The 13,483-nt window shown below is 39.5% G+C and overlaps 1 protein-coding gene across 1 annotated transcript in view; it reads right to left on the minus strand.

Annotated features, from left to right (window-relative positions):
- Invadolysin (leishmanolysin-like peptidase, invadolysin) overlaps positions 1-7,290 on the minus strand; it is an 89,419-nt gene extending 82,129 nt beyond the window's left edge. The window contains exon 1 of the mRNA XM_019044606.2: positions 7,049-7,290. Coding sequence (XP_018900151.2) covers positions 7,049-7,174 — 126 coding nt within the window. The 5' untranslated portion in view covers positions 7,175-7,290. The remainder of the gene's footprint in view (positions 1-7,048) is intronic.
- Positions 7,291-13,483: the final 6,193 nt, after the last annotated feature.

A 13,483-nucleotide genomic window follows, 5' to 3' on the forward strand; every position in this document is an offset into this window, starting at 1 on the left:
GAATGGAATACGCTCGGCGCTACTGCTACTGGTTCGTACTCGACTGCTCGACACGGGAGCAGAATATGTAATGGTAAGATGATTAGCCACGAATCCACTCCGACCTGGCATCGAGTCCCGGCCGAGAAACTGACCAGAAGCCGCGAGCATTGAGCCGAGGCGCCACGCCGCACATCGGTGCGAATCAACGCGGGAACTCCCACATCGTCCGGAAACTTTCAGAGCGCATTTGAAGTAGTAGGGTATCTATAAAGGGAGAGTATGGACAACTCGAAATATGTAGCTCTTAGGGCCCAAAAGGGTAGGTAATCTTTGGAATGAAAAATGCCACTGTCAATCTTCAGACTCCAATATCAAACGAAAATGGACGAGAAAATTCATTAGTAAGCATTCTCTTGCAAAAACCAAATCAAATACGTGCTTTGCCAACGACAGTTCCCAACAATTGTGATTATAAATCACTCTGGATAATTTGAATTCACAGGTTGGCTGCCTTTTTGGGGTCAAGGAGCTCCATCCCTGCAAAGTTTGATGTTCACTGGAAAAAAAAAAAAAAAAACACATTGGATCTAGAGTCCAGACTCTTGAAAACATTGACAAGAAACAGGACTCTTGATTCAATCAGATTTAAGCTTAAATCAAAAGGAAAGCCGCTAAAATTAATTAAGAGGCTTGGTTCTTGATTTAAGCTTAAATCTGATTGAAACAAGAGTATTTTTTCTTGTCGATGTTTTTAAGAGTCTGGACTCTAGATCCAATGTGCTTTTTTTTCCAGTGAACTTTTTCCTGACTTTCCAGGTTTTCAAAATTACCAGACTTTTCCAGGTTTTCCCAGGTGTTAGCCAACCTAATTTCTCTGTTTGTGCCAACGAAATGTAGAGCTTTAAAAGTGGTTACATATTGATTTATTTGTAAAATTTCCTCATCAATTCCTCCTCGTTGCAATACATGATATGACATATTGAACACTGGAAAAAAACACATTGGATCTAGAGTTCGGACTCTTAAAAACATCGACAAGAAAAAATAATCTTGATTCAATCAGATTTAAGCTTAAATCAAGAACCAAGCCTCTTAATTTGAGCGGATTTCCTTATGATTTAAGCTTAAATCTGATTGAATCAAGAGTATTTTTTCTTGTCAATGTTTTCAAGAGTCTGGACTCTAGATCCAATGTGTTTTTTTTCCAGTGAACATCAAACTTTGCAGTTTTTTTTTTTTTTTTTTTTTTTTTTTTTTTTTTTTTTTTTTTTTTTTTCTATTCAGCCTGCAAAGTCCTGTCCGAGCACTACCGGAGACTCGTTGCACTGTGCGGTAGCCGAGGCGTCAAACGCTCTCATAATTCAATCCTTCGCGCGCGCACAACGACTTCATGCTTGGCCCAAAAAATTACACGGATAAAGAAAAATATGATAGCTCAAATAACGGAGATCCTGTAAGGGTGGGGGATTCGCAAACAATGCAACCGAATAATCTTCTAGCGAGCAAACGTGGGCTTGTTAGCTCGAGGGAAAAGATTCACTGGAAAAAAAAACACATTGGATCTAGGTCCAGACTCTTGAAAACACAAGAAAAAGGACTCTTGATTCAATCAGATTTAAGCTTAAATCAAAAGGAAATCCGCTCAAATTAAGAGGCTTGGTTCTTGATTTAAGCTTAAATCTGATTGAATCATGAGTATTTTTTCCTGTCGATGTCTTTAAGAGTCTGCAGGACTCTAGATCCAATGTGTTTTTTTCTCCAGTATTTACTAGGAAGTTCTTGGTTGCGTTGAGGAGCCGGAGCAGAGATCCGAAATGAAATTTCACGGAATGTTTCATGAAATTTCTAAGATTTTACAGGGTAAGTATGCAACCCGAAAAAATTAGCCGATGAGCATTAGATAAGAAACCTCGGAAGATTCATGTTATTTGTTTTCCAACACTTCAAAATTAGGCTTTTATTGTTTTTGTTTTTTTAGGTTTCATGGGATACTGATTACTCTGTCTGTTGCAGAAATTATAAAAAAATATGAAATTTTACAATATTCGTGAAAATTTGCATCTCAAGCAGGAGCCGTCGCACAATGGAACGTGTCAATGAGAGAAGTCGGACAAAACTTTGAAACTTAAAAGCTCATAACTCCATTATTACAAAACGTGGAGGTCTTCAAAGCGGTACCATGGTTTTCTGGTAAAATTTACTTGCGGAAGCACCCCTCAAACTTTAAAATCTCACGAAATAAACATCTAAATTTGCAGTTTCAGTCCAAAAAGTCATTTCTCACCTTTCACATTGACTCGATCCATGGTAACGCACGCCGGCAGCAGTGGCGTGGCGTGAATTGCGATACATCGATTATTCTGCCCTTTAAACCCATCGTAAAGAATCGATTATTAAGGTGTTCGCTGCGAACAGCCTGTTTATCGATACTTTTCCATAGGTTTAAAGGGAATAACAATCGATATATCGCAAAGCACGCCGCACCACTGGCCGGCAGCAGAGTTAGTTCCCGAATCGCGGGAAACTTGCGAAAAAGTTCCTAGGTGAGGAATTTTTCAAAAAAGGAAAAACAAAAAAAAAGTTCTTAAAATTTGACACAGTTAGGAAATTTTTCGAAAAGCGAAAGAGAGAAATTTCCAAGATTACGTAAAACGCCTGGCCTAATGGAAATTTCTGCACCCATGTGCGGTTGAACACTTAAAATGACCAGTGGCGTGGCGTGAATTGCGATATATCGATTGTTATGCCATTTAAACCCATGGGAAAGAATCGATAAACAGGGTGTTCGCAGCGAACACCTAAATAATCGATTCTTTACCATAGATTTAAATGGCATAACAATCGATACATCGCAATTCACGCCACGCTACTGGACCGTGTGGATTTCGGTTTTTTCCATGAGGGAAAGTTTGAGTAGACAAAGATGCTAATTCCCGGCTAATGAGTCGAATTGAAAGATTTCCAAAACGCCGGTCGTGTTTTCTACGAGACTTGATTCATATTAGGGTGCATTGACTTTGCTCTGCTCTGCAGTTTCACACTTGAGAAAAAAAATTCGAAAGACCTTTTAAGCGCATGGGTTATTGAAGCGTTATCAAATGATCTTGATCGATAGCTAAGCCGGTCGCAATAATTAATATTTTTCAAAAACTTTTCAAAAATAAATTATTTCTACAATTACGTCTTAATTTTAGGAGAAGCTGTGATATTTTTGGGCCTTTAGGGCCTAAAAAATTATATGATCAAAATGATTTCCTAGTTACACAAACTTAACAACGGAGAGCATTTACGCGATTAGATTTTCCTGTCTTCACTTGTTTAATGGTCAATTGAACTAGGTTGTTATTTTACAGCCGCGCGACCTTGCTATGGACTCAATAACGTTAATTATATCTAATTGCCCCGAATTTAGGAGAAAGGAACCGAATTTTTCGGCTCTTTTAAAAAAACGAAACACCTGTCATTGATTTTCCTACACAGATAGACTTTTACATAATGAGTCGATGAACTTAGTTCCTTCCTAGACTTGATTCAGGATTCACTTATATCCGTATTAAAAGCCAAGTAAGATGATGATAACCACAAGCCATTTAAACTCTTAAATCATAAATTTGTCGCGGACCGACTCAAAGCTAAAGGGTAGGTCACGGAGACTGGGTTGCCACTTTTTTAGGGACTCAAAAACTTAAACACGGTAATCCTGCTAATGAATTTGCTCCCTGTCTTTCCATGGAGAGTTTGTCTTGATATAGAGAGGAACTCTCGGGGTGTCGTGGGATATCCCCTACATTACGGCCTCAACTTTGAGAGCTTTTTTAGAGCTTTAGAGTTGATTTCAATGAAAACCAGTGGCACCATTGTGTTTCTAGCGAAATGTTACTTTGGAATCAGAACTTGCAAGTTCCTTACACAGGTAAGAGCTCCATTGTAGCTGCAAGAGTAAAAGGTTTCAGAATGGATATGACAATTGAGTCTTTACTTAGATCAAATAACTGACCCCTCAGTTCTTCAAACATAATTCAAATTATATTGCTCACCCGCAAAAAGGTATCCGAGAAAACCAGCAAGGTCAAAATCGAGCAAAAACCGCGAGGTCGAGAGTATCCGTAGGACCGCGAGTATCACGAATATGCGCGAAAAAAACCGCAGAAATCCCCGGATATATGCGGATCTGCCAGATCGCGAATTTCGACAAAAATGTCACTAAGTAACATTCTAATCCAATCGCGCTCAGCGGGCCGATTATTGAAATTGATAGACAAAGCTATAGACAAAGAAGACAAAAGGGATATGGAGAGAACCTATAGGTGGAAGCTGGTGGTTGCAATGGACAAAGGAAATAGGTAATAGACTAAATAACGGCAACCCACGAGAAACCCGATAGCTAGTCTATCATTTTCTCCCTTAGTCCATAAGAACCACACATTTCAACCAATAGGATCGCTCCATACCCCCTATGTCTTCTTTGTCTATAGCTTTGTCTATAAATTTCAATAATCAGCCCGCTGGTAAAGGAGAGCCAGAGCCACTCTTTGTTGCTTATTCGGGATCCTGTTCCGTGTCACAAAGATCGCCTTCAATTTGTGGGTAGGCAAAAACTAAACACAAGTGTCAAAATCGTCACATCCTCACACATCTGCATCGATGCAAAACTCATTAGTCTTAGGAAAACTTATGAATAAATTTTTCTCGAATTTTCAGATAGGCCTGACAGAATAACGAATACATTTTTCTGCAAATTCAAAGAAAGAACTTCACAAGTTTCCTAGTAAACTCAAATTTTGTCATGAGAAATTAAGCAACGCCCGACTAAAGGTACTTACGGAAACGTCTATAATTTTAGAGGTTTCGCAAATCTTGGGAGATTCTTTCCTTAAGTATTTGAAAAAAAAATATTTCAGTCACCCTGTTTAAATCCATATCTGAGACTCCAGGATTAGATACCCTGCACTTTTTTTTTTTAAAATTTACTTACATTTTCCTCCTAGGAAAAATAAAAACAAAGCAAACTATTTTCTACTAACTTTTTCTGCTTCTGAAGTCCCTAAGAACAACTTTTTCCTAAAGTCATGTAAAGACAGAAAAATATCCACTTTATCGGTACTGTGTGTAAAAATAGGAAAGTTTCCTTGTATTCAGCCACTTTACTGGGCAAAAAAAATTTGGGCTGAAATTTCGAAAATCTGCTTATTAATGCTCGGGTATATTAGGGACTGCTGACTAATTAAATTTGAGCTATATTTTCTACTCTAGGTATAATCACTAATTTAGAATCTCTTAAAAAATTCATCCATGTAGTGAGGGCTATTTTTCCAGTACCTACGCTTCACACAAGTCTAAAATTGATGGACCAAGTTACTGTCAGATAGATAGATAAGTGCGGAAGTAGTGAAAACTGTATCTCATGTATGATGCAAATACTTAAGTAGGAGAATATTATTTGGGTTTTAGCAGATCTTTCCCTTTGGAAAGAGTGGAAGAGTTCCTGAAAATTTTTCTTTGTTAAAATTCTACAATGCCATGGTAATCTTTTCCTCTAAAAAAGCTTTATCAGCTAGTTTCCATAGACTAAACATTATCAAGCTACCAGAAAGAAACGCATCAATCTGCAATGATCTCGATACTTACAGAGATCGTGTACATCTGATAACAAAGCCACTTTTGCTTTTTTCATTTCAAAAATTCAATTTTTCACAGCACTGATGTATACCTACACATATTTGCTAAGCAATGCCTAAAATGCTTTACAGTTGTGAAATCCCCTGTGGATTTGCTCGTAATACACTTTATTCTGGAATTTGTTATCCTTAATTCCATACTTCCAAAAAAGCTTAAGGTTTACAAATCAGTCTGACTGCGAGAAATAACATATTGACGGTGAAACTATCAGACCAGCATCACGGTTTGCGACATCGTAGACTTGCTGTCATATATGAAATACTAGGTACTCAATGTCAATTCTTCAAAACTTCCATGTTTTTTCTCCTCTGTGCGAAGAAAACTCAGTGAAAATTTCAAGAAATGATATTGCTTTGTTCTCCTTAAATAAAATAAAATAGGATCGGAGATTTTTAAGCATCGCAAACGAGATACGTGGTCTGGTCCTTTCACCGTCAATATTCAGTAGGTACAACAAGACGCCAACATGATTTTATCTGATTCATTGTTCTTTACCCCCATTTTTTGCCCTGCTTTTTGTATCAACAAAAATTCTTCTTTCAGATAGGTAATGAACTGAAATCTTACGGATGTTTGTTCTCTGAAGGAAACAATAAACATATGAATATCGAACAAGAATGTCTTGGACTCAAGAATTATGAAAATATTATGTTGAAGTGATACCTAAGAATATCTACTCAAGTGCAAAGGCATTTATTCTGAGACTTTAGAAGTATAACTACCAATTCCACTGATGATACAATAAGCTGTACGTGCACAATCACAGGAACAGATGGCAAAGATGCTTAATAAATATTTTCAAACTCAGGACACCTAACAAAGGCTAAAAAAGGGATATCAATAAAGTAAATTAAAAAACCGTCCTCAGAAAATAAGACCTAGTCCGAACAGTTATCCAATCGTGGGGTGAAAAGAAAATCTGTCTCATGAAATTCTCCACATACAAGCAACTTTTTCAGGATGCAACGCATTTGTTGACGCTGTTTTTAAAACCGCAACCGAAATCATTTGCGCTCTGGAGTGTTACATATCTGATATTTTCGATAGAGATGACTATCATGTTTACACGAAAAGTGAGTAAGGTAAACGAAGAATTTTACTGTGAAGAATTCATTTTAATTGATTGTTCAATCCTTCTGGATTCCTTTCAGTTCCATCTCCAGCTGTGCTTGTTGTGTTCAATCAATGGCACGACAAGACAAATAGATTATAGAAGAAAAATTTCGAATGATGAGGGGAATAATAGTGTAAAACTAAAGACTGTGGAAAAAATAAAATTGTTGTGATGAGAGTAAAAATTACTTCAATAACCAGGTGTTTGTGATAAGGATGTCAAACACCGTTCTGTTTTGAGGTTAGAGATTGGAGCAATGGAAATTAAACATACCTCATGATCTTTCGGTGGAATGTGTCCACACTGCCGCTTCACAAATCTTCCATGTCCACGGGCACCAATAAATAAAAACGTTAAAACTAGAATGGCACTTTTCCACTTCACTTTAACAGCCATCATGTGACATCCCGCAGGTTGTAAACAAATAAACAGATAACGAGCACAGAGTACGGAGAGCACGTCAGGATGCTGGCGCGGCGAACCAACGACCGAATCTGGCACAGACTGCCCATACTGGCTTCCAGGCACATGCGATCATGCGCAGCGGCGGCGGCAGCCCAAGACCGAATTCTCCACACTGAGAAAAAACTATGGTTTATAAACCTATTAGAGGTAAATATGGAACACCTATAATAGTCATAAATAAACTAATGATTCTCGGTCTGTGAACCATACTAAGGTCTCTGTACCTAATTAAGGTACCCCGTACCATAACTAAGGTATATGTGCTATTATTATATGTAGAGGTACTACTATTAGTGGTGTTCCATATTTACCTCTAATAGGTTTATAAGCCATAGTTTTTTCTCAGTGATGGACAACTTATTATTTTAGCTTCTCAATATGATGGGATGGCACAACTCTGTTTGACCAACACGCTCATGTGGGCTGCGAGAATACTAAAACAAATACTTGAGGACTTACAATGAGATTCGCTTTAGATTCGCTCATAAACTAAGTAACGCTAAAAATCGGACCCCCCCCCCCCCCGAACTCGTTTCTCAGAGGGGGTTTTTTCTATTATTTAATGGCTTTGTGCCAGTTTCTCAGGGTTGAATGCGTGAAATGAAAAATATGAAGATTGGACATTTCCGTTAAATATTTCATGAAATTTCACGAGGCTGTAAAATATTTCATAGCTTTCAGGGGCTAGACTATGCAACCCGCACTAAAACGCCCAGAAACAGAAGAAAGTCACAATTCATATATTTTGCGAAACATGAAGAGGAACCGGTGTTTTTTAATATATTTTATAAATTTCTGAAATCTCATGAAATATTTCGCGTGTTTCAAGATTTTATTTTTCGTGGACAATTGCAACCCTGGCGTTTGCAACGTCCCTCAAACAAGTAATCTAACAAGTGTTCATTTCTCCCGCCTCCTTGAATTGCAGGAGTGATATGATAAATTTTTGACGAAAAAGTGCCCCTCGCACCGATTTTTGGAAAATTTTAGATGATTAGGTATGATTTTTCGCGTGGCGTGGATTTCAGCGTAACGTAACGTAACGCTGTCCTAGATTCCCCTCTCCCTTCCATATAACGCACCCGTGTAACGAAGGAGAAAGCTCTTCCTTCCCTCTTCCCTGGCGAATTATGTATTTTATGAAGTGCCTCTCATTGTTCGCGAGGGACCCAGGGGGGTTTGAACCCAATATCCAAGGCATTTTTGCTCCTCACAGTGCAATAATAGTCATCATAATCCTACCACATTATCATATCATCCTAAAACATCACGCTTACTCGAAAAAGATACGGAAGTATTAGATTATTGCAATGTTACTTCATTTTCAATTTTTAGTAAAGCCAATAGAAACTGTTGACTTACGTTGCCGAAAAGTGGTACTCCAGATGTAACGTCTATTTGGATTCGGAACACAAATAAATATTCTCTCACCGAGCGGAACGTGGACTCGTGGAGCAGTGATTCTAACGCATCGGCAGTTCGCCTACAATTTTTGATGTAGGCAAAACGAGCTCCCACGTGGTCGAATAGTGGCATCATCGTAAAATGACGCGTTTACTCCTGCGATCGCAATAGCAGTGAAAAAGCAAAGTAATTTTTGAAGAGTAGCAGTGTTAATCCCTTGTTACTTTCTCGCTCCCCTAGGGTAGAGAGGAAGTATTGTCATCCTCCAAGAAAAAAAGAAAAAGTTGAAATTTCATCATTTCTAGACGTTTTAATTTAGAATTTCATTCCAGATGGCACTCCCTTCCCCCTTCCTTCCCCCCTCCAACTGATTGGCCTCATCAGTTACCTTCGTCATCAAAAATTATGCCGCTCATTGAACAAGAAATTCATGCAAAAGTTATTTTCAGGGAGCTATATATCGACGGTGTAAGTCCGCAACCATGCATCTTGGTTTGCGACGTTGCAGACTTCTGTCATAATTTATTCTTTAAATAGAAAAGTATACCTACCTACTCAACGGCAATTCCTCATAACTGCCGTGATTTTCCTTCTCAACGCGAAGAAAATTCTGCGAAAATTTCAATAAATGATGTCGCTTTTGACGATGCATTTAATTTCTTTAGAGTTTCAGCTTCCGCATTTATTCTTAGTTTATTTGCAAATTTCGAGGAAAATAGTTGGTTTGTTAGAAATTTTCAGAGACACTTAACTTCTGGGGCTTTTAATTTTTTTACAAAATTTGTGCCACATTTTGCAATAAGGCGAACCACTATCTCTGACTCATTGTCTCTGACTCATTCACTATCTCTGAGCCAGAGATAGTGACTCCTGCAAAACATCCAGATGGCCCTGGCTCTTTAACAAAAGCATAATTCTGCAGATGGAAACCAATCGCATCTACGTTATTTCTAGTATTAGCCAAAAATAAGGATTCCTTATCGCAAAATTTGGTCCATCCATCAAAAATACAAATACCAGAGAAAATTTGGCAACGTTCAAACGTCCATACGCACGGCGGTCCTCCTAGGCGCGTTATAGCAGAATAAAGGAGCATTTATGGGTTCCTGCAAGTCGTGCGTAAGTTCGCGATTGAAAATAAAACGTTGCGTAAGTGAGTAAACTTTAGGTCGATTAGATCAGAGAAATTCATAAACCACGGTGCAACCGTAACATCGATCCGATAAGATCACGGCGACCGGGGGGGGGGGGGGGGTATTTATACTTTTTTGATAAGGAGGTGACGTCCTTCCTTTGAAAGCATTATGATGAGGGCTCTAGAATCGCAATCAGGCATGAATCAATGATTCGCTTTAGTCTGCCGGAAATAGCGTGGCACACCCGCCCCCCACCCCCTTTCTATTCATAGTATCCCATGGTCCCGGGACGGGAGAGATTGTGAGTGCACACTTATCAGTGAAAGGAGAAAGATCATCTCGCGATCTGAACCGTGCCCCGTTCCTGTGCGCCGGAGGACATTTAAATCCATTGTCGTTGAAAGAAAGCATGTCTTTTTCCTCACGGGCCTTGAAGCGTTGTTACTGCCGTGTGTCCCAGGGCTCATACGGGGAGAAAATGTTCTCTTCTAACATCAGCGGGTTCTCGCGCTCTATTACTTAGCAGAGATCGAACGCTCCGTGCGTCCCCTCCCATCCAATTGGAGCATATACTCGGGGATTATTCTGCCGTGCTAAGGAAAAACGCCGTATGCTTATTCGAGAGTTGCCAAATTTCCTCCAATAAAATATTTATTTTTGAGTAGATTTATGAATATTTTGCCTTGAAATTTTCAGGAAATTTGGGTAAAATTGCAAACAAAGTTATCTGAAAAATTGGAGGGAAAATATTTATAAATGTTCCCGAAAACTCGTGATTCACCAAAGGAAATTTGGCAACGCCTAAAGATTCATACTACGTTTCTCCTTAGCTCGGCAGTATTCTGCCGAGATGGAGGTGAGAACTGGGTGGCACAGGTGCAAAGATCTCGGGTGTCGATTCTTCCAGTGCTCCCATTCTGTGTGCGTAAAATATTCCGGGATTCGGAACTTTTTTGTCCCAATTTCTCCCACTCCATGATAGTCAAAAGTTCCGGGATTCCTTTTAGAATTTTTCATCTAGAGTGCGCAAGCTCTCAAAAAAAAAAAAAAAAAAAATCCGAGAAAGTTCCGGAGAATGCAAAAGATCCGGAACATTTCGAAAATTTCAAAAGTTCCGGGAAAAATCCAGAAAAGTCTCAGAAACTCCGGATTTCCTAATTAGTTCCGGGAAATGGGAACCCTGGATTCTTCGGGTCTGGCGAGACTTATATACTAAACGCCTTGTCTCCGCGGGACGTTTCAAGGGATTTTTCCCGAGTTCGAATCGCAGGAATGAGACTTTTGAGCTTGTTTCCTCGTTAAAAAACACAACTAAAGTTCTTATTCTTCCATTAAAGTCGTTCCCGGGACTTCATAAGGACTCTTGGTTGGTAATGGGATTAGTATTGACTAAATCAATATTTTTCCCAACTTCGCAAGTGAGATTTTTTCCTAGGTCGAACCCATAAAACGTCCCATGGAGACAAGGCGTTGAACCGCTGCAAAAATGTCAAAGGAAATAGACACGCCCAGCGTGCATGGAGGCTTCCGTCACATTCTTACGGCGCAATGATACAACTATTTGAACTCTCCGGAATGCGTGGGGTATCACGCCTCATTTGAAGGCGTTTTCAAAACAGCCAGGTTCCGATACCCGGATTATCTTTTTCCATAGTTCATATTCTTTTGTTATATTCCGTACCACTCGTTTATTTGTAATCCTCGTAGAAAAACCACCCATTTGCTAAATACAATTCTAGCTGGAGCGCACTTCAGCTATGCATTCACCACTGCAAAAATGTCAAAGGAAATCGACACGCCCAGCGTGCATGGAGGCTATCTCCATTTAAATCTCCCGTCACATTCTTACGGCGCAATGATACAACTATTTGAACTCTCCGGAATGCGTGAGGTATCACGCCGCATTTGAAGGCGTTTTCAAAACAGCCAAGTTCCGTTATCGAAATAATCGTTTTGCATAGTTCATAATATTGTGTTTCAATTTCTAACCTCTTGTTCAATTATAATCCTCCTATAAAAACCACCCATTTGCTGTATACAATTCTAGCTGTAGCGCACTTCAGCTATGCATTCACCACTGCAAAAATGTCAAAGGAAATCGACAAGCCCAGCGTGCATGAAGGCAGGCCCGCCACAAGGGGGGGATACTGGGTCCCTGGCCCGTGGAGGGGGCCCGTGTCACCCGTGAAAAACCACTACGAATTCACATGCAACCCTTGTTTCGTAAGAAAAAGTGAAAAATTCACCCTAAAAATTTCGCAAAAGGTGAATAGATTTTTGGAAACACGCTGGGACACTGTAGAATTCTTCTTAAATTTTCAAAGAAGTATACTTCTTTGAAAATTGCTATCTATTTTCAAGATTTTCAGTACAGAGGGATATTTTTAGTAACTGCGTTTCATTTTCTTCCGTCGTCAGATGCTAAGAGTCTCCAGTCTGGGCATCCTCGACTTCAATGGCTCATGGCTCAACTCCCTTGCCATAGACAAACGGAGGGGGAGTCCAGGGGGGCCTGGCCCTCTTAGAACTGGAAATAGTATCATATGCCCCCCTCCCCCAAAAATAAACATTTTCCAGATGTTTTGAATGCAACAATTCGCAAGTATTTTGTGCTGAAAGTAGGAAAAAAAAAAAAAAAAAAAACATAATTATTCCGCAGAAATTGATGGAAAAATTCTATATGGAAGCTTCACAATGCGTCCGATTAGTCGTATAAATTCTAAAATTTCTCGGGGGATGGCCCTCGGACCCCCCCCCCCCCCTCCGTGCTTGGGGCCCGGACCTTAAAACTGGTACCAGGGCCCGAGGTGGGATGTGGCGGGCCTGGACGGAAGAGGCAATTGGGATTGGGCTGAAGCAGAAACACAACATACGAGGAGCTGAAAACTCCTTCAATTTGGTGCGACGCAACTAGCTCAACTCTCATCCTCAGCACTGCATTTACTCTTACCTGACATGTCAATGGTTCCTCTTTCCTCTCTTTCCTACTCATTTACTTGATCCGTCGACTACCGAGTCGTAACTCGTCACCTTCCGACTAAAGTAACACAAGCACCATGCGACGTTTCAAAATTTCCGCCACCATTTTATTTTTTTATGGAGAAATTGCTCGACGAAGCTGTGCGAAAATTTCACCATGAATTTTCTTGGTGCTGCCGATAAAATTTAGTGACATTTCCAAACAAATTCAACCAACGATTTCTCTGTAAAAAAATAAAATGGCAGCGGAGGTTTTGAAAAGTCGCATGGCGCTTGTTATACTTTGGACGGATGGTGACGAGCTGTTGAATGCATTTCACATACGGGGATCGTATTCACAAAGAAATTCAAATTTAAAGTGACTCAATTGCACAGCAATATTTTCCGATTTTTAATGTGAAGGTCAATCACCTAGGGACTCATTTATTCAAAATTACTAGGGGATTTTGCCCTCTGACCGCTTCGCAGTCCAGAGACCATATTAATCCTATATGATGTGAGGACAACTAGATTCAATTCACTCAATTACGGATGGTTAGCATATGCAAATCCAAGAGAGTGGAGCAAAAAACTGCGAACAAACGCATATACTAGGTAAGTAATACTATGAAAAAATGGAGTTTCCATGCATTTGATTCTACTGTAATTCGCTCTATTCTGTTTTGACCTGCTCATAATCTAGGCTAGCGGCAGACTGACAGAAAAAAAATGAAAAAAAAGCCTC

This window comes from Bemisia tabaci, chromosome 2, assembly GCF_918797505.1.
Source record: "Bemisia tabaci chromosome 2, PGI_BMITA_v3".
NCBI lineage: Eukaryota > Metazoa > Arthropoda > Insecta > Hemiptera > Aleyrodidae > Bemisia > Bemisia tabaci.